At 46.4% G+C, this 19,563-nt stretch overlaps 1 protein-coding gene across 1 annotated transcript; it reads right to left on the bottom strand.

The window, feature by feature from the left end:
- Nucleotides 1-1,341: 1,341 nt before the first annotated feature.
- On the bottom strand, nt 1,342-18,861 carry LOC132453573 (E3 ubiquitin-protein ligase NEURL1-like). The gene is made up of 3 exons (XM_060046523.1): nt 18,509-18,861; nt 6,475-6,728; nt 1,342-5,101 (listed from the first exon to the last, which is right to left on the bottom strand). The coding sequence occupies exons 1-3, from the start codon at nt 18,540-18,542 to the stop codon at nt 4,694-4,696; spliced, it is 696 nt and encodes a 231-aa protein (XP_059902506.1). The 5' UTR covers nt 18,543-18,861; the 3' UTR covers nt 1,342-4,693.
- Nucleotides 18,862-19,563: the final 702 nt, after the last annotated feature.

Below are 19,563 nucleotides of genomic sequence, written 5' to 3' on the forward strand. Positions count from 1 at the left end.
TGGAATATTACTCATATTAAACCCCCATTTCGTCTTAGTGTGTTATTGTTGGATTGTTCTCTTCTGAACATCGGGACTTAAGTGTGGGGCTATTAACGTGGCTTTCATTTATCAACTCCAAACCATTTGTCTGAAAAAACGGATAGTCTCTTTGAGTTGAGTGACATTTCTAATCCTCCTAATACATTTCTGCATAGCCGTTTGGGCTCCAGTGTGTTTCAGGCTCGGCGCTGCAGCTTCTATGGATAACCTCAGCCGGTGACCAGACACAATAAGCACTCTCTCTTCATATCTCCTCGTCTCCTAACCTGCTTTACATCATGTGATTGCATTTCCTCATAGCCTGCTGGTATGACCTCACCATGTTGTCCATCATATAGTTCATGAATACGTTAACATGGATATGACAAAAACAACCAACTACTTGCAGGCAACAATACGGTGTTTCGAGAAAATAAACGGTGTGCAATCCAACTCTGTGGGTAGTTAGGTGACATGCGTGTCCTCACATGATATTTTACATTTTCATGTGTAAAGACAACAAATGACCTTAAGTTATTTGATGTTAACTGTCAACCTAAAAAACAGAATTTTCAATACTACCTTCTGCATTCCCTGAAGAGGTATATTTAACGAAAAGATACCCTCTGCATTCCTAACCCGCCCTCTCTGAGATAAGATAACGTCTTTGAAAAGCGGTTTAGGACATCAACTGACAGCCAGACAACTCTGATCTGTGTGTTAAGTGCCGTTACCAGTGACAGGTCATGCTAAACTGAAAATCCACAGTGCCACCGAAAGAACGTGATGGCAGGTGCACAGTTGTCACTTTTAAAAGAACAGCCCAGTTTACCACAAAACTGAGTGAATGGCTGGCTCCGAACACCAGACTGCACAACTAACCTCATTCTCAGACCGCATTCCCCAAAGTTTGCTCAATCTCTCTGCGTTTGTTTACACATCGCAGCCTTTCCAAAGCGACTGCGCCTCCCAACACTCCGTGCACCGCGGCTGTCCATCACAGAGATTGACGGACAACTCTCTCACCCTCCCTGGCCTCCCAATCATCTCTCTGTCACCCGCCGTTGACATCGCGGCGGAGGTGAGCCAACCCTTTATTAATTCAATCCACCACCTGTGTACACCGTCTCTCTCCCCACAGAGCTAACCATGACAACAAGCATTATCCATCTCCTCCTCCTCCTCCTCTTCCTCCTCCTCCTCCTCATCTCCCTTTCCTCCTCCTCCTCCTCATCTCCCTTTCCTCCTCCTCCTCCTCATCTCCCTTTCCTCCTCCTCCTCCAACTCTTCCTCCTCCTCCTCATCTCCCTCTCCTCTTCCTCCCTCTCCTCTTCCTCCTCCTCCATCTCTTCCTCCTTCTCCTAGTCCTCCTCCTCCTCCTCCTCCTCCCGCTTGTGAGCAGAGGTTATTCGAGGAAGATCAGTTGACATCAGTGCTGGTATTGCTCAAATTCAACAGAGCGTGGGGCTTCATTGGGGTTTGGGCCTGGGTTGTTTCCTGGTTTTGGTTGCAGGCCCTTTGCTGGCTGACTGGTGTGTTTTAGTGGCTCCTGGAGCGATGGCCTGCTGGGAGAGCTCTCTCTCTGTCTCTGGTACGCCTAGAGTTCCACCCATGGGCCTCTTCTGACCACAGCTGGATTCGCTAAACAGCTGGAATGACTGTCTTGCCTGTGTCTTGTATGACCCCATTGTGTGTAGGGGTGTCTGCATGTGTGTGCTGTGTGTGCATGTGTGAGTGTGGTAAGGGGTGTGTGTCTGTGTGTGTGTGTTTGTTTGTTTGTGTCTGCTGTGTGTAGGGTTGTGTGCATGTGTGATTGTGTTAAGGGGTGTGTGTGTTTGTTTGTGCATACTGTGTTTAGGGGTGTGTGTGTGTTTGTTTGTGTATGGTGAGTGTGTAGGGGTGTGTGCAAGTGTGTTTGTGTTAAGGGATGTGTGTGGGTGTGTTTGTTTGTGTATGCTGTGTGTAGGGTTGTGTCCATGTGTGTGCATGTGTTTGTGGGTTAAAGGGTGCGTGTGTGTGTTTGTTTGTGTAAGCTGTGTTTAGGGGTGTGTGCGTGTGTGTCTGTGTTAAGGGTTGTGTGTGTGTCTCTGTGTTTGTTAGTGTATGTATATGTGTATGTTAAGGGGTGATTGCATGTGTTTGTGTTAAGGGATATATGTGTGTGTGCGTGTGTGTGTATGCTGTGTGTATGGGAGGACGATGGAGAGAGAGAGAGAGAGAGAGAGAGAGAGAGAGAGAGAGAGAGAGAGAGAGAGAGAGAGAGAGAGAGAGAGAGAGAGAGAGAGAGAGAGAGAGAGAGAGAGAGAGAGAGAGAGAGAGAGAGAGAGAGAGAGAGAGAGAGAGAGAGAGAGAGAGAGAGAGATTCAGAAGCAGCCTTCAGAACCATGACAGATCAAAGTCAGCTTTTCTGGCCTTTTGGCGCCAACGAGCGAGAGGGATACAGCTCTCCCACCAGGATTATACCCGGCCTATATTGTATTCCCCTTCGTTCGTAATCAGACACAGTCCATCACAAACACATGTGTGTGTCTCTGTCCGTATCTTCTTCCCACTCAAATCACACACCACTCTTGTGATGTTTTTCGGAACATTTTGTAATTGTAGTCTTTTTTTAAATTGCGACTGCCAAACACTGAGCGATGAGTGTGCACATTCACATATACAATATTCTAAATTCACGGACAATTTGTTCTTTTGCTTCGTCCCCGCAATGCTGGAGGGACAGTGTCGTTAAAAGCAAGTCTTCAAATACCACAAAAACAAACCAGAAACCATGAATAAAGCACCTGAAGCTGTATTCTAAGAATAAACAAAAGCTTCACTGAGTACCGGCGTAGATCACACATGACCTATTCTTGCCCTACCAAGTGTATTCCTACCTAAGCCTTTCTCAAGTGCCCCGGCCCCCTCACTCACAGGCCTCTGCTTCCACACTGTTCCAACACTGTTGGGGTCCTGTTGGTGTAGGCAGATGTCAGGTAGCGCCCCCCCCACGCAGTCACTAGGTTGGACTTGTAGGCAGTCCTTAATATAGCCTGCCTGGAAACTACCCATACATCCAAATGGATGGGAAGCAGCGGTCCGAGTTGTTTCGACTTGATGGAGCACCGACTCTGGGACAAATTCACTGTATTCTTCTAAGTGTTATTGCTTTTCAAGTTGTTTTACAACCGTTTTCTTATTTTTTGCTGGCGAGGAGTTTTTCCTTTTTCTTTGAATAGTTTCGGCGACGTATAATGGATTTATTTGTGTCTTATGTAGTTTGGCATTGTGGTTTCGGAGGCGCCCGTCAATATATATTTAGTGGCGGTTGTCACAGGAATCCATTTTCGGTCGAAGCGTGCAGCTGATAACGCACGCACGCACGCACGCACGCACGCACGCACGCACACACACACACACACACACACACACACACACACACACACACACACACACACACACACACACACACACACACACACACACACACACACACACACACACACACACTCATTCACTCACTCACTCACTCACTCACTCACTCACTCACTCACTCACTCACTCACTCACTCACTCACTCACTCACTCACTCACTCACTCACTCACTCACTCACTCACTCACTCACTCACTTACACACACACACACCCACACCTAGCATCCCCCTTCGTGCGAGCCGAGAGATCCTCTGTCCATCAACACTGCGCATAATTAGGATTGAGGGTGTTACCTCCCCCTCCCCCACAAGCTCATTCTGCTCAGGGGAAGGAGGGTGGGATAGCCATGCACCTCTAAGGAATAGCGATACAAATCTAAGTACGTACAACGCATTCCATCCCTAACCCTAGCGTGCATCTGGCTATGCTATCCCCATGCTATGCCCAGTGGGGAGCCATGTGGATACGTATGCTAAGCTAACGTGCCTATTTCGGATAGCCTGGCTTGTTTTGGCTGTCATGTCCTTGTCACGTGCTCAAACGTAGGGGGCGGCAAATATAGGATGTGTAAAGATAGCAACCGCTCCTTTAACTATTGGATTTCGATAACTCAAAGGTGTTACTTTTAACGTATGGTTTTATGGGCGACCTGCTTGTAGGGAAGCTGTTTATAAGAAGCTAAACTCAGGGAGCCAAGTGCATTCACACTTAGTACGGTTTAGATAGTATGGCTGGAGAGCACTGCAATATATATATGTCACATTTTTAAGTAAAACCAGATGAACACATGGTATTTGAGCAGTTAAAGGCATAGTTTAATAGAGTGCCTGCAGGGAAAGAGGAGATGCAAGGCAGTGTTTACACTCAAACCAGTAACACAACTGATGCCAGTGAAACAGGTTTGATGGTATTGCTCTTGCTAATTGGTAATGTCTAACTGTCATAACTACCCAAATCCAAATACTGTACGACAACCATTCAAACACATTCACACATTCTTCTCAATCGCAAATCTAAAACTCACCCAAAACCTTTTGAAAAAGCTGATTGATCAAGCAATCCCTGATTCTCGATGAAACAACGTCATCATCCGTAGCCCCGATCCGACATCAAAAGAGGGCATTTGGCAGATGCTTTTATCCAAAGTGCCTTACAATATGAACATTCGTCAGAAGAAAGAGAAACAACAACATATCGCTGTCGTTACAGTAAAGATATTGATAGCAACAAGTTCCAAGCATTTACAATCGCTAGGTTAATCCATTCCCCGTATCCGACAAAGATAGCTAGGATAAGACGCTGCACAAGTTGTAGCACATCCTCTTCCAGCCAGCATCTTACCTAGCAGCTGCAAGCCGCGCGTGAGGCCGTACACGTCGACCAGCGCCCAGAGTGGCTGGGCGGTCCTCACGCCGCTGAAGAACAGCATGGGGCTGGAGTCGTTGAGGCGGTAGAACACGCGGCCCTTCTTGTCCACCCAGAAGGCCACGACGCTGCCCTCGTTGGCAAACTCCTCGGGCAGCGCCTTGGCCCAGAAGCCGCTCTGGGACACCAGGTCGGGGCAGGCGTACTTGGGCAGGTTCTCGGGGTTGATCCGCGACGGGTCGTTGGAGGTGAAGCCCAGGCGCAGGGCTCCGCTCCAGCAGCACTGCTTCTTGGTGATCTGGAGAGAGAGAGAGAGCGAGAGAGAGAGAGAGCCAGACAGGGGGGGAGAGAGAGAGACACATGAAATTGACGATGTTGGATGCCGGATCTTATTTGACATGCTGCAGTGGTTGGTCTATGCTGGGTCGATGATTAACAGCTGGGATTTGATTCTATTTACGATTTATTTTTCCGTTAAGTCATTTAGCAGATGCTTTAATCCAAAGCGGCTTGGGAACCAATTTCCTCCTTGAGGCGGCATGTGTTCTGACTCAGGCAATCTGACTCGAGGGAGTCTAACGGGCATAGATGGTGGGTATCCGGGTTCAAACCCAGAAGCTTTCGTCCATCAGTGAAGCTCCCTAACTACCCTACCGGTCTAACGCCCTCATTAATCTCTTAATGTTACGAGTCACTTATGCTTAGTTCAGCCTGTGAATTATCTTGGAGTCTGCTCAGACACCACCTGTGTTGACCTACGCGCAAACGTTGACTCAATGTTGACTCATATAAACCAGTATGTCCAACTGAAGTATTTCAAATCCCACCGTCCTTGTGAGTTAGCAAACAATCTTGATATCGCAATTGCTCTAGGCTGCCCTGACATTTGGCAGGGCTAACAAAGAAGCCTCACAAGAAGATTTTTACAATCTCAACTAGCATCTACTTTAGTACATAACCTTATGTGCCACTTATTATTTTGCTAGTGGCAGAACCTTATATTTTACCCAAGGAGACTCTTAACAAATTCTAACATAGAGATTGTGAACTTGAGTGGAGATTGTGAACTTCACAATCTCAACTAGCATCTACCATAGTACCTAACTATGTGTGCTACTTACTATTTTGCTATTTGGCAGAACCTAGAGCAAATTCAAATATATATCATCAAAGAGCATAATCAATAGCATACTTGATCAAGAATGCATGCAGATAATTGGTAAACGTTATGTATCAAGCCCAGAGCCTTTTGCCGGAGCTCGGACCAGCCTTGGCCACTAAACCGCCCTGCCCTCAAACATTTGACGTCAGTGGAACTAAGAAGAGAGATACGGCGTGACACGCTGTTCATTTAGTGCGCCGGGCATGACATTTACGCGGGCACCATTTTGCCGTAAGGTTGCCGTGGACACGCAGTGCGCACCCCGTTGGTCTCAGAACCTCGAAATCTCAGATGGCCGGGATGACGTCATTCGTGAATTACACCGGCTCACACGGTTGACGCACAACGACTGCAATCGAGGCTGTAGGACTTCGATCCCCAGTGTACACGAGACATCCTCCAGTGAGACAGCTAACCTCTACCTTCTCACTAATGACCTATTCTTCTCCGTACGTCACATTGGATAAAAAGCCTCAAAAACACACCAGCTAATCCGAGCGGACATTTACCTTGAGGCGGACTTGCTCGTACGTGGAGACGGGCCGGTTGGTGAAGGTGATGGCGTTGCAGAAGCTGGCCTGCCTCTTCACCATCCTCTGGCCGGGGTCCATGACGATCTGGGAGCCCTTGGCACTGGGGTGGAAGAGGAGCGGGCTGGTGACCATGGCCCCGGCCAGACCCCCGCCACACTGGATGGGCAGGCAGTGCTTGGGCTTGTGGTGACAGCGGTGGGAGGTGGACGGGAAGGGTCCCCCGAGCGAGTCTGGAGAACAGCGGATCGGGAAAGAGGAGGGGACGTTAGAATGGACCTCATGGACGTACGACATGCAATTCTATAGTGCGTATATTAAGATATTAGAGGTCCCGTGGCACGCCACCAGGTGTGGTGTGATTAGCCGGTACACGCCGTACACGACCGATCTGGATAGATCGGTCTACCAGCCTACCAACGTTGCTCATCTATCCGTCACACATCTAGGTGGACACGCCCACCTGTGATGTCATAAGGGGCAGATTTCCAAAACGGCTTGTAGCGGCTAATCACACCACATATCGGGGAAAGGAATATGGGTGAATGAATGTTTTAAGCAATTGTCGATTATTTCTTTATATCCACCTTTACCTCCACATCATCTGTTAAAGATATATCCCCTCTATTATAACTTTTTTATTAGTGGAGACTGTAATGTAGACTGTATTCTGCAGTCACATGTGAAAGGGTTGTGCAAAACTGAAATGATGTGACGCAGACAGACTCAAGAGAGAGTACAATGAGGGATTGCGTGAAGACTACAATGGATGCCTTCAAGTAAGAAAGTACGGCTTGAAATGTAGGCCTTGATATCGGGGACTCCTCCGTCATCGGAGACTCGTGTTTTGTTCATAATGTTGGATCCCAAGGGTCTGAGGGCCATTATTTATGCACCGTCACCACAACACCGTCACATGCATTCAGCTAGCTGAGCTTAACCTCATTCTGGAATAAACCCTCTTTCTCCTCTGCCGAGCATCTATGACAAAAGATTTAAATAACAAGCAGAAGCACTGTCCAGACTAAATTGAGTGTTCGTCAAGCAGCAAACTTTATGTTCACAACAAGCAAAACAATCGAGTCGACTTTATTAAATTTATACTGTCGAGGAATCCAGGAACCATCGAGAAATAACCCAAACTTCAGTTAAAATGTTCAGTATTTAAATCAATTAAATGGAGCTTTGATAGGCCCTTTCTCTTCCAAGAGAACTATTCAGTGAGATGGATGGAATGACCTTAAAACAACAAGCAGACGGCAAACAATAGAAGTGAATGATTGAAAATAATCAAAACTAAATTTGTCTGGATTACGTTTAAATATTTTTGCAACAGTCACGTCAATAAACACATAGCGTACACACACTGTCATCGTGGCCCCTTAACCCGAACCAAATGCATTATCTCCCCTGTTGGATTTATTACAGCTGTCCTACCTCAGCCACATTAAAAGCCCGGCCTCTTCCCATCGCCTCCCCCTTTCCAAACGCACACAAAGCCACAACTGCCGCCATTAATCCGATGAGTTAGGGGCACTTGCAGGGGGACGCGGTGGCACGGCCCCTGGCACTGCCCCCATGGCTAGATAATTAGATGCAGGGAGAGACTGAATGTGCTATCTTGAAAGTGGGGAGCAGGTGGCGGAGGGAATCTGTCCCTCGGTACCCACACAACAGATCCGCTCCCAGCCTCCTCCCTGTGCCGTCCGGCGCTGGCCTCCACAGCCCTTTAAGATGGTTTTATTGTCCCCTTGCTTGATTAGTCCGCCGCCGTTAATGCACTTTGGTAGATTTGCATCGTTAAAACGTTGCTTGAATGTCAGCGAGTCAAATTCATAGTCTGGCCTTTGTTCTACTTTACATTTATACCGTCTCTGGCATTACCCCGCGATTGACCCTAAAATGCATCAGGGCTTATTCAGAGCCCTGTCTCCCATCTTATGCTATGTATTTCTATGTACGAAAGTTAGCTCTTCTCCCGGCACGACCTCCAGTCCCATTCATTGTTTATTTAATGGTAGCCTCATTGTGGACACAATGCCACCGTCCATGAATGTGCTCGCATGCATATGGTCAAGAGCAGATTTGGCTGAATGCATTTTACCAGGCACTGGAGAGAGAGAGAGAGAGAGAGAGAGAGAGAGAGAGAGAGAGAGAGAGAGAGAGAGAGAGAGAGAGAGAGAGAGAGAGAGAGAGAGAGAGAGAGAGAGAGAGAGAGAGAGAGAGAGAGAGAGAGAGAGAGAGAGAGAGAGGTACATAGAGACAGAGAGAGGGAGAGAGAGACGCAGCTGCCATCAAATGAAACGGAGGTTAAGTGTGAATTCATGTTTCTTAGCAACCGCCCCCCAGCCCTCACATCAAAAGGTTCTGATCTGCGCTCTCACTCGGGCCTGAGCTCTACAACAGATGCTGTTTTGTGTGCCTGGGAACACAAAATGTTATTTATGATCTTGAATCTATCCTGGGGCAACTTGCCACTCGTGTCCGCTTATCTCGGGGTTATCTGAAAAGGGAAAAATGATCTGTTTACTTAGATAGATCTAGCAATAAAAATGGTGAATCAAGTGCTTTTGTTGTTCACTGTCTGATTGTCGTTGAATATTTGGAGACAGAATCATTCTCAAGCACACCTTCAATTTAGCCAACGCCGTCCATCCTGACAATTTGCTGTTACTCATGTCAGGAGCCGAGATGCAGAACCGGGACGAGTCAGAATCATCACTCATCTACCGGAATCAAGGATTTCTGCCCAATGTATCGCCGATCTGTCGTCCTCTGGGCTCGTAAACATAGCGGGGGGGAAACTTACTGCCTGCATCAGTCAGCTGACCAATGCACTATTTTCAGCGTCCAATCTGCTCGTTTCCTTGGAGGAATATATGACCTATATGGGAAATGTATTCACCTCCAATACCATAGCAGCCGTCATATCTCACAGCAAACGCAGGCAACAACATTTATGGTGCAACAAAGACAAGTCCCCAAAACGGACTATGTTCCTGTCTCTGATGTTTGGGAGGATATGAGCCCATCCGGAGGCAGGGCTGTAAACCAAGTTGCAAAGATGTCCCAGAATCCACTCTGGTTTCAGGGCTTGTTCATAAATCATCATAAATCCATTGCAGTAAATCTCTAATGAGCAACAGTTCGAAAAAAGGGGACACGAGAACAAAACAGCCCAAAAATATAAACAACGTCTGAAACTTTGAAACGACACACTTAGCTCAGGCTGTGTTCATGTGTGCACTCTGTTGACGATTATGAGTGGATTATGAATTTAGAGTCTTTTCTTTGCTACATGACGACAAAGACCTGCACATCAAGATGCTACCTACTGTGAGACTCTATTTGGCTTGAAGTCGCATAAGGCAGAAAGCAGATCCAAGATGGCATGAGTTTATCTGCGATCTGTATCTCCAGGTGAATGATCCAATCGTTGGTTCTCAACAGTAAAGTGTGAAAAACCACGAGAAGGACAACATTCGTTGTAATGTCATCCCAGCTATCGGGTGTGCTCTGTGGTGGCCTTACAGTCACTCGTTCTAAACTCTGGCCCCGTCCACACGAAGCCGATTTCATGGCGAAACCGCAAAGGTCTTGTACGGTTCGGCCTTCCGTCCACACGAAGCCGGCGAATCCGCTGACCGAAACCGCAAACTTCTGAAACCACCCTCGGAGGTGGTTTCAAATCTATCCGGTTTCGTTTCGGTTTCGTGTGGACGCCTGAAACCGACTGAAACCGCAAATCATGCCATCATCGCCCCACCCCTCGACCTCCTAGCCAATGGCTCTTAAGCCCGCGGAGTCTCAGAAATCACAACAAAAAAGATGATGGCGGACTACAAGCTTGTAATCGTTCTGCAGCATATCATGTCCCTTGTTGGGTTGCTAAGCCATTATTTATTGAGAATCTAGTTCGCCATCGTAGAAGAGCTGTTTGTTTGTGTTGTTAGTGGTTCGGGGGGCAGCCTTTATGCGCATGCTCGCCTCTTCTTCTTCTGGATTTGTGTACCAGAAGCAGCGCCCCTTATGGGCCTGGAATGTTTACTACAGCGTTTCTACAGATCTATCCGGTTTCGCTTGGCTTCGTCTTTACGGAGATACTTTGAAACCGGATAGATCGAAACCGTAACGGTTTCGCCCGTTTCGGCTTCGTGTGGACGGGGCCTCACTCAACTTCTTAATCCATGGCTCAGATAACATGGGAAACCATTTAATTAGCCTCAAAGCAGACCGCTTTCATCCTTCTATCTCATTCCAGGTCTACACACACACACACAAGAGCTCTGTCTCTCATCTTATCAGAGATAGACAAATAGGGGATCCGAGTGCATTATTTCCTTTTCAAATGATCAAAGATGAGTATTTTGACTCTGCCTAACTGTACGTCCACACCAGAAGCGAATTGAGCGACCAAATCGCCGGAAGTCATTCACTTTCTATGGGCAAGAGCGACCAAAGCGACCAACGCTACCAGCGGCCAAAGTTGAGCGACCAGAGCGTCAAAAAAAAGTTGAAAACGTTTTAACTTTATGCAAATGACTATGACGCGCTTCAGCGGCCAAACACTGACAGCCAATCGGAATGTAGACGCTCTTCACTTGCGTGGATCCCAGGGAACACCGGCAGGCACTTTGGTTCCTACCTACCTTTATTCACTCACTGAACAAAATGTCGGCTGAAGTATTAATCGCGGCTGTAACTGGGCACCCGGTGTTGTACGACCCAACCCTTTTTCAGTTCAGAGATCGAAACGCCATAGTGGTTTGGATACCAAGTGATGATAAGCGGGAGTATTTATACATCTAGAACGTTCGTATTTAAGCGGGAATTATTTTCATTTGCTTTCCATGCCACCAATCTAACCAACCAATCGCGTGTAGCATGCTTTAAACAAAACCCAAAAAGTTTTTGAAATCGTCACATACACAAACTAATCGACAAGACGAGGGATAAATGACAATATATCTCTTGGCTTTTATCCCTCTATTCCCCACTATTCACGGAGCCTGAGGTGAATAATTCTTAATTAAATAGTCTAGATAGATAGATAGCCTAGTCAAGTCTTTATTAATACCAAACGGCACAAATCGTCGGGAATCCATTTAGGTGGTTCGGCCCACACAGGACAGTAGCCTACCACAGAACAAGTCTGACTGGACATACACACAATACATCACATTAAAAATAGACAAGCGTTGATAGATAGATAGATATGTTCCATTATTTGCTTTGCGGAGCCAACCAGTCCTGTGCACGTATGCAAATTAGTCATGTGCGCCAATGTCTATTTGTTTTGAGTGCGACGAATGAGTGCAGATGGAGATCAGTGAAACATATTTTAACCAGCCTACTACAGCACGCAGGGTTTTTTGTTCTCGGTTGTAATTAGCCTACATTTTAGGAGTTTTTTTTATATTGGGGGAATCACTGTTGTCGAAGCACTTTATCCAACAAGCAAAACCGTCTCGGCAATATGGCCAAAGTGTATGGGAGTTAACTCTTTGATATGGCTGTCTGTACTAAAAGCAGATGGCTCCTTTAAATGCGTCTGCATAATTGAATTGTACGTCATGAGCGACTTGAGCGACCAAAGCGAACAGAAATATTCGCAGCGAAACTTTGTGAGCGACCAAAGCGTCTTTGACGCTTTGGTCGCTCCTGGTGTGGACGTACGGTAAGACTGCTTTAAAAGAAAGAACTCTTGTATCACTTTGTCTAATCAGCCAGCGCAAAGTCTGTTCTCACTATTATTCCCAGAATATCAAGCCCAGAATGGTTACATGGTTACCCTGATTGGATTTTCCTCATTTGTTTAAATACAGATGTCAATAAACTTGCCCAAGTGATGATCATTTAAGATGTTAGATTACATATGATCAATTTTGGCACAGTGTTAGAAGCAAATCAGCAGGAACCCACTCAGACTTGGTTGTCAATGGCCACAGAAGACAGAAAACATATCTAATATTTGAATAACCGGGCGGGCACGGTAAAGAGTGAACCGTCATAACTACTACATTTAAAAGGAAACAGTAATGATGGCAAAACTGTGCCCCTATCACTTTGTCAGTACTGTGTCAAGTGAGTAGGTTTGGATTCCTTGGAATTATTCTTAAAACTAAACAAAGATCATAAATAAATATTCATCATCTATTTCTTAAATGGTAGGTTATTTTGCAATAAAGAAACTATTACCATCAACGTTGTTCTTAAGCTAGGTAACACACACACACACAAACAGACACAGAAAGGTTTCTGTACCCATCGCAACATGGACATTGTACTGCGAAGAACAGGTTCCACGAAGACAAATCCCCTATAAATCTTTTCTGCTTTTTACTATTTCAAGAAACTTTCAAGTTTCCCATTTGCATTGTTTAGAAATATTTAAAAACAGAGCCGAGAGCTCCATGTTTGTTTCATATCTTAATACGTCATAATCTAATCCCCTTATTTACCGGCTGGAACGAAGAACAATGCGAGACAGAAAAAGCCGAGGTCGAGAGATCCTCTCATGTCATCAATCAAGTCCTCACGTACACGGTGGGAGCGCACGTTGGGAGCGCACGTTGTAGTGCACATTGGAGTGCATGGTGCCCCATACGTGAACCAAAGAAGAAGAGCCTTTAAAACGGCCCCACTTAACCAACCGGTCTGACAGCTGCCACCTGTAAACCTATTTTATGTGTGTATACATGGGTGTATAAGTTTATGTGTGTGTGTGTGTGTGTGTGTGTGTGTGTGTGTGTGTGTGTGTGTGTGTGTGTGTGTGTGTGTGTGTGTGTGTGTGTGTGTGTGTGTGTGTGTGTGTGTGTGTGTGTGTGTGCGTGTCTCTTTGATACGCACTGTTTAAACAACGACCTCATGTGTTTGCGTGGTCTCGGCACACGCTGATGGTTTAAAAGGCCCCATGGGGTCATTTTTGGCCCCTGGATGTGTGTTGTGACAAGGAACAATGTGAGTAGCCGGTCCAACTTTGTCTTTGTAATTCACTTACAAAGTCCCTGCCTTGGCAACACACACACACACACACACACACACACACACACACACACACACACACACACACTAACACACATAGACACCTGTAATGCACGCTGCTCTTTTGAATGAGCAGCTTTCATACTCTGTTCCGAACGATTTCCCTAGCGTAACCTTATCAGCTCGGAGCTCATTTGGCTGCTGGGCCATCTGGGACAGATGGTACATGGAGTATCTCCCAGGTCGTGTCAGAAGCCAAACGTACGGACATGTCTGTTTGTTTTAGCCAACCGAGTTTTCTTGTATCTTTATTACCCTGGCTATTATAGGGGCATGTTAATGTCACAGGCATCATAACCGTTTTACATTTTGAATTTACATTTAGGGCCTTGAGCAGATGCTTTTATCCAAAGCCACTTACAATCAGTATACTTGTTAGAAGTAAGAGAAAAAAACTGTATATGGCTTTCCGTACAGTAAGGATGTTCATAGAAACAATTGCTAGGTTAACCCATTCTCCGTATACAACCGAAATAGCTAGGAAGAGATGCTACACGATGCTATGTACTATTTTTAAGTGCCCTGACGTACAACATACAATAAGCGCGTACATTAAGTACCATAACCGGAAGGTTTGTATTTGCGCAGGAAGTGAAATCACCAAGTTCCTGTTTGCTACGGAAAAAGCAGCTCACCTAAACGTCAGCCATCACATGCTACGGTTGTATTAACGAACCTAGCTCTCAAGTGTCTGCGCCCAAACAACACATTTGTCTTTTCCATGGTGTTTATCCTGATTTTAATTTTTTCTTGTCTTCCCCTGTAGCTGGTGAGATGGCTTGTGTCATTTACAATGCACCTAGACACAATCTCAACAGCCCTGACAAATAACACCCTAATGATGTTTACAGAGTGGGAGATGATTGATTCAGCCTGACTAACTCATGAGAAAATGTCGTTTCAGGCTGATGTAGGACCGACAATGTTGGGAAATATATCATCAGTGAAAGCCATGAATCCATCTCGACAAACATTGTTATTTGGGTTCGGCTTTTGAATGAAAATCAAACCAAACAATCCAGGGTGGGTTTTTGGATGGCCATCTTTCTAGATGTTCTCAGCCATAGCATGTGTGCTAGAGTTTATACTGTAGAGTGGGCAGGAGAGTCTAGCAGCTAGGGTGTTTGTCTTCCCCCCCGGAAGGCATTGGCTTAGATTCCAAACGTCTGCATCCTAGCCTGTGGCCAATATTGAGATGCCTTCCGGTACGGTACTGTTTGAACAGGTATCTGACTTTGTTGCAGGCCGAAGTTGCTCTGGATAAAACTAGAGGACTCAATAGGATAAAAAACTCCATCCGAGTAAATGCGTATCATCTTCAAATATGCCATAATGGCACGAGGCCAGTTGGTCTTTGTCTAACTCAAAGGTTCCCTGTGTTTGATGTCCAACAGGGCGTGCTCCGCAGATCCGGCCCAGGAGCCGATCAGACGCCTGAGTAATTCTCTGTGAGGTCAGAGAGAGCCGCCGCGCCTCCTGCTACCGTGGCGATGGGTACCGGAGGCCACCCTGGATGCTAGCTGAGCCGGCCTTTGCATCTTTACGGTTGCCATGGTACTGTTTGTGTGCGCTGCCGGGCAACGTCGTGACACATTCATTGATTTGATCTTGATTGATTGAGTGTTGCTGGCAGCCAATCATTTGGGGGGGGGGGGGTGCTGTGTTTGTAGGGAGGGTTCTATAGGATCACGTAATTAGAATGGGTTATCAGCTCGTTGTCCCCTTGTCTCTTAACTCGATTGAGTCTCGAGATGAGAGCGAGGCCCTGGCATTGTTGGGGGATCTCAGATTACCGGCATATTCATCATCATTTAGCTCCTTGGAATTTCACTGGTCCACAAAGGCCTCCTCAGCCTAGAAAGGTGTCAGGTTAAAAATAACAAGGAGCCAGATGATTGTGCACTTAAGAAATGTTTGTGTTTACAAAAGAAGAGGGTGGTTTAGCGAGGGGGGAGGGGGGCGTCTCTCTCTCTCTAATAGAGCTGTCTCTCGCTCTATTCTGGGCATCAATTATTCAGACCTTTCTGACAAGCAGCACTGACGCTGCATCGCAAACCGAGACGGCAGATCTGAAGAAAGTCTATGTTTGGCCGGCGTCTGAACACTGCGCGCTCTGCTAAGCTCACCGGCCGCCGCCTCTCGCTCGCTGACGAGCAGGATTACGCTAGCCGCGGTATAATCAATAAGTAATCCTAGCGTGAGGCCACGTTGCAGGTGGTGTACGGTGTAACCCGAAGCCTTTGGGTGCAGGCGGGTGAGGAGAATCCTGGGATGTCTGCGGCGTATTGATTCTAGAAGGAGATGGATGTACAACGCTCCAAGTCTTTGTTTGGACGCTGCCTCTGAAATGACTGGCCCTGCATGGAGGATATAAGGGTGCATATGTGTGCGTGTGTGCGCGTGTGTGTGTGTGTGTGTGTGTGTGTGTGTGTGTGTGTGTGTGTGTGTGTGTGTGTGTGTGTGTGTGTGTGTGTGTGTGTGTGTGTGTGTGTGTGTGTGTGTGTGTGTGTGTGTGTGTGCACTTAGGTCTCTTGTTGTGGGTGACAAGGTTACCTAGCTTACTAAGCAATGTCATCTGAACCTTACACATATGTTTCAGTCACTCCATAGCAACCGGTCAAGTCTGATCAACACACACACACACCCACACACACACACACACACACACACACACACACACACACACACACACACACACACACACACACACACACACACACACACACACACACACACACACACACACACACACACACACACACACACACACAACCTCTCTGTCTGTTCCATTATTTTCCCTTATTTATCTTCTCTCTCTGTCTCTCTCTCACTCATACTCGTCTTTCTCGCTCTATCCCTGTCTCCATGACCGATAGAAAGAGTGAAAGAGAAAAACAAAGACCTAAGTATTTAGGAAACAAACCAGGGGACCAACATGGAAACAAAAGAAAGATACGAGTGGGAAGAATGAGCCGGGTGAACGCAGCCACTTCTTGCCAACAGACGAAAATCATCAAATTAAAATAATAATAAAACAAAATATAAAAGTCAGCCACCCACAACCAGCAATCAGTGCCAATCGATGGCTTCAGATGCGTTAAGAACTTCACCATGTTTGGCTCCACACAGCTTCCTTGTTGCCTTTCTTATCCAGAGACATGTGCATTGTGGATGAAGCCAGACATTCGGCCCAATCTAAACCCTCCAGCTGAAAGCCACTGGCCCACTTTCTGTCAATGTGGAAAATATATAAAGCAAGCACTCCCACAGGTTCGGCACAGACCGCGTTACGCAATCAAGTTAGCCAACGCCGTTTAGATGTGCTCTGGTGGTCTGCAACACCTGAGAACAGCACCGCAGTAGTAAGCAATAGCGTTAGGAAGCGCTGTGTTAATGTTAGCGGGATACCTCCCACCCCGCTCATCTTCCACAGACGGAGAGCCGTGTCTAATGTAAAGTATCATTCATGAAGCGCGTCACGTTTGGTTGCTGGGTAAAAGCTTTTCTTACGTGAATGTTGAGGAATGAGGATTGCAGTGAAAACTCCCTTGTTAGCATCTAGAAAGGCAAAGTAAGAACCAAGTGGTACACAATAATATAGGCATCTAAAATATTCCATTTAATTAACCCTAGCAGCCGGTCCCATTGTTGTGGACATGAAGCAGATGAAATCGGCCAATGAGGCGGCCACATGCTGCAGTAAAGACCCTGCAGTGGGCTATTAAACCTGTTTGTTTGACATTTCAATTAAGTCCCACATCGGCGCCTTATAAAGAAGATCAGAATTGTATAACATTGTTATGAGTCAGCTCGAATCGCTCTGTTGTCGTGTATACCTCTCGTAACAGTTTAGCATGGACACTGACTCACTTTTTCACCAAACAAAGACATGCCAGTTTTGAGCGTTTGCATTGAATAGTTACAGGGTCCAAGTCCCACTCTGTCCACGTTAAGTTAGCCCCGCCCCCACTGCTCCTAATTGGCTTAATCCATGGGCTTTCATTATTAGCCCAATCAGTAGGCCAGGAGAACTGGGGGAAGCTCCAGGACCTCAGCCATACCTAGGAGACCCCGAAGGACCTTCTGTGGCACTGTAGCAGGCCCACACCCTGTGAGGGGCCCATGTGGGTTTCATCCACCACTGGGTACTGGTTCCACTGGGGTGACTTTCACATGGTACGAGCTGAACCTTTGCAATGTGTTAGTGGTCATAACAAGTTTTATTGGGAGGTCAAATGTGTGGTATTGTGTGTATGTGTGTGCGCTGTGCTAATGTGTGTCTGTGTGCGTGTGTGCGTGTGTATGCGCTGTGCTTATCTGTGTGTGTGTGTGTGTGTGTGTGTGTGTGTGTGTGTGTGTGTGTGTGTGTGTGTGTAATAGGATGATTATTTCATTGCGTATTGAGTTTAATTGACATACAATGGCGAACACACCAGGCCACATAACCGCACACCACTGTTCTGAAACTGTGGTGTAAGAAAGAGGGAACACTTAAGCGTCTATCAATGCATACCAGGGAAACCCCCCAAACTTTTTCTTTTCTCAGTGCACTCCAACTGAAATTGAAACCATTGACGCAAACTACTTATACTGCAACGAAATGTGGATAGTGGAATGGAAATAATAATTATAGCAACGAAATTTTCTCCTAATTGCCCTAGAATAATAAAAAAAACACAGTTCCATCTACATCAGGCCGGGTAGCAGCGCTTTAATGAAAACACAATCGCCTCCCGTCAATCAAACGAGAAAGATGTCTGCAAGCTCCAGGAGATTAGCTACCTGATCCCAGAGCCCGTGTTCCCATTACATGCACTATACTGGTCCCATTGGCTCATGCTGACCCTTTTAAATTTACAAATAAAACAAAAATACTATTGCAATACACACACGCATTTCCTTTCCTCACGATGCTTCGCCTGAAGAAAAAAAAAGACAAAAACGCTCATAATAAACAATGCATTCTTACCGTACAGGGCATTTCGCGTTAACTGCCCACCCATGGCTGTATTCCTGCCTATCGCCGGTAGCCGATCGATTAATCAGAACATGTCGTTGTGCAGGCTTACGGCAGCGTCGGTGGCATGGTTAGACCTTCACATCCCAAAACGAGCCTCTTTTTTTTTTACTGGAATACATAAACAGTAGACAGACAGAGCAGCCCGCACCTCCAGCAGCGCTGCAGAGCAATAGCCTATGTATAGGGACACTCCCCCCTACCATCCACTGATCGCTCTATGTACCACGAGTCACTCACACTTGCATTAACATAAAAGGTGGAGACTGTGGTGGTGAGCGACGTTAACGCTATGACTGCCATGGCTGGCGCGTCATTGGTAACGACCGCATCTTCAACCACGTGAAACGCACTGGACTTACAATCGATTAATTTATGCAAGGAGATCAGGATTGATCCTATTCTATTTTATTATTATTTTTTGTACGAGTTATGCTATTAACATCGTTCGAATCAACCTGCATAGCTTATGTATAAATTCTGTATAAATTATCTTACATTAAGGGCCTTTGTCTGTCGCATATTCCTTGTTTTCGTTAACCCTCCTCCCCCCTCTCTCCCTCTCTGTCTTTGTGTTACAGATATAAGGATTCGGGCTATGTTGGGAACCGGAGCGTCGGTGAGCTATGCGCTCACATTCCTCACCCTCACCACTCAGTCGTTCACCTAAAAGTCCACGCTTCGTTCCCCCATGCGCCCCGGGTTGCCAGACAGGAGACCAGCCTTTGACTTAACGCTGTCAGCGCCCTATCTCCGGTGACCTCGAGGTGCTGCATTTCACACCCTGCCGTGGTGATTCACCATCCGCCTTCAGCATTAATCACTGATCACCGAATTGTGAATGAGCGTTGTTGATATGTGTATTAATTTTATTTATTATTATTTGGTTCAGACGACACATACAGAGCCATTAGGGCTCGCTGCCTAGTTTTGATCTCAACCCGGCTCAGGATACCTAGGTTTCAAGGCTCAAAGGCTCTGTCAAACTAAACGTTGTACACGAGGTT

Source organism: Gadus macrocephalus, chromosome 3, assembly GCF_031168955.1.
Source record: "Gadus macrocephalus chromosome 3, ASM3116895v1".
Taxonomy (NCBI): domain Eukaryota; kingdom Metazoa; phylum Chordata; class Actinopteri; order Gadiformes; family Gadidae; genus Gadus; species Gadus macrocephalus.

Bases quoted from the DNA above. Each gene is read 5' to 3' on its own strand.
- LOC132453573 (XM_060046523.1), bottom strand. From the start codon at position 18,542: ATGGGTGGGCAGTTAACGCGAAATGCCCTGTACG. The intron at 6,729-18,508 runs GTAAGAATGCAT...GCTGTTCTCCAG, and splicing joins AACGCGAAATGCCCTGTACG to ACTCGCTCGGGGGACCCTTC. The intron at 5,102-6,474 runs GTAAATGTCCGC...CTCTCTCTCCAG, and splicing joins ACGAGCAAGTCCGCCTCAAG to ATCACCAAGAAGCAGTGCTG.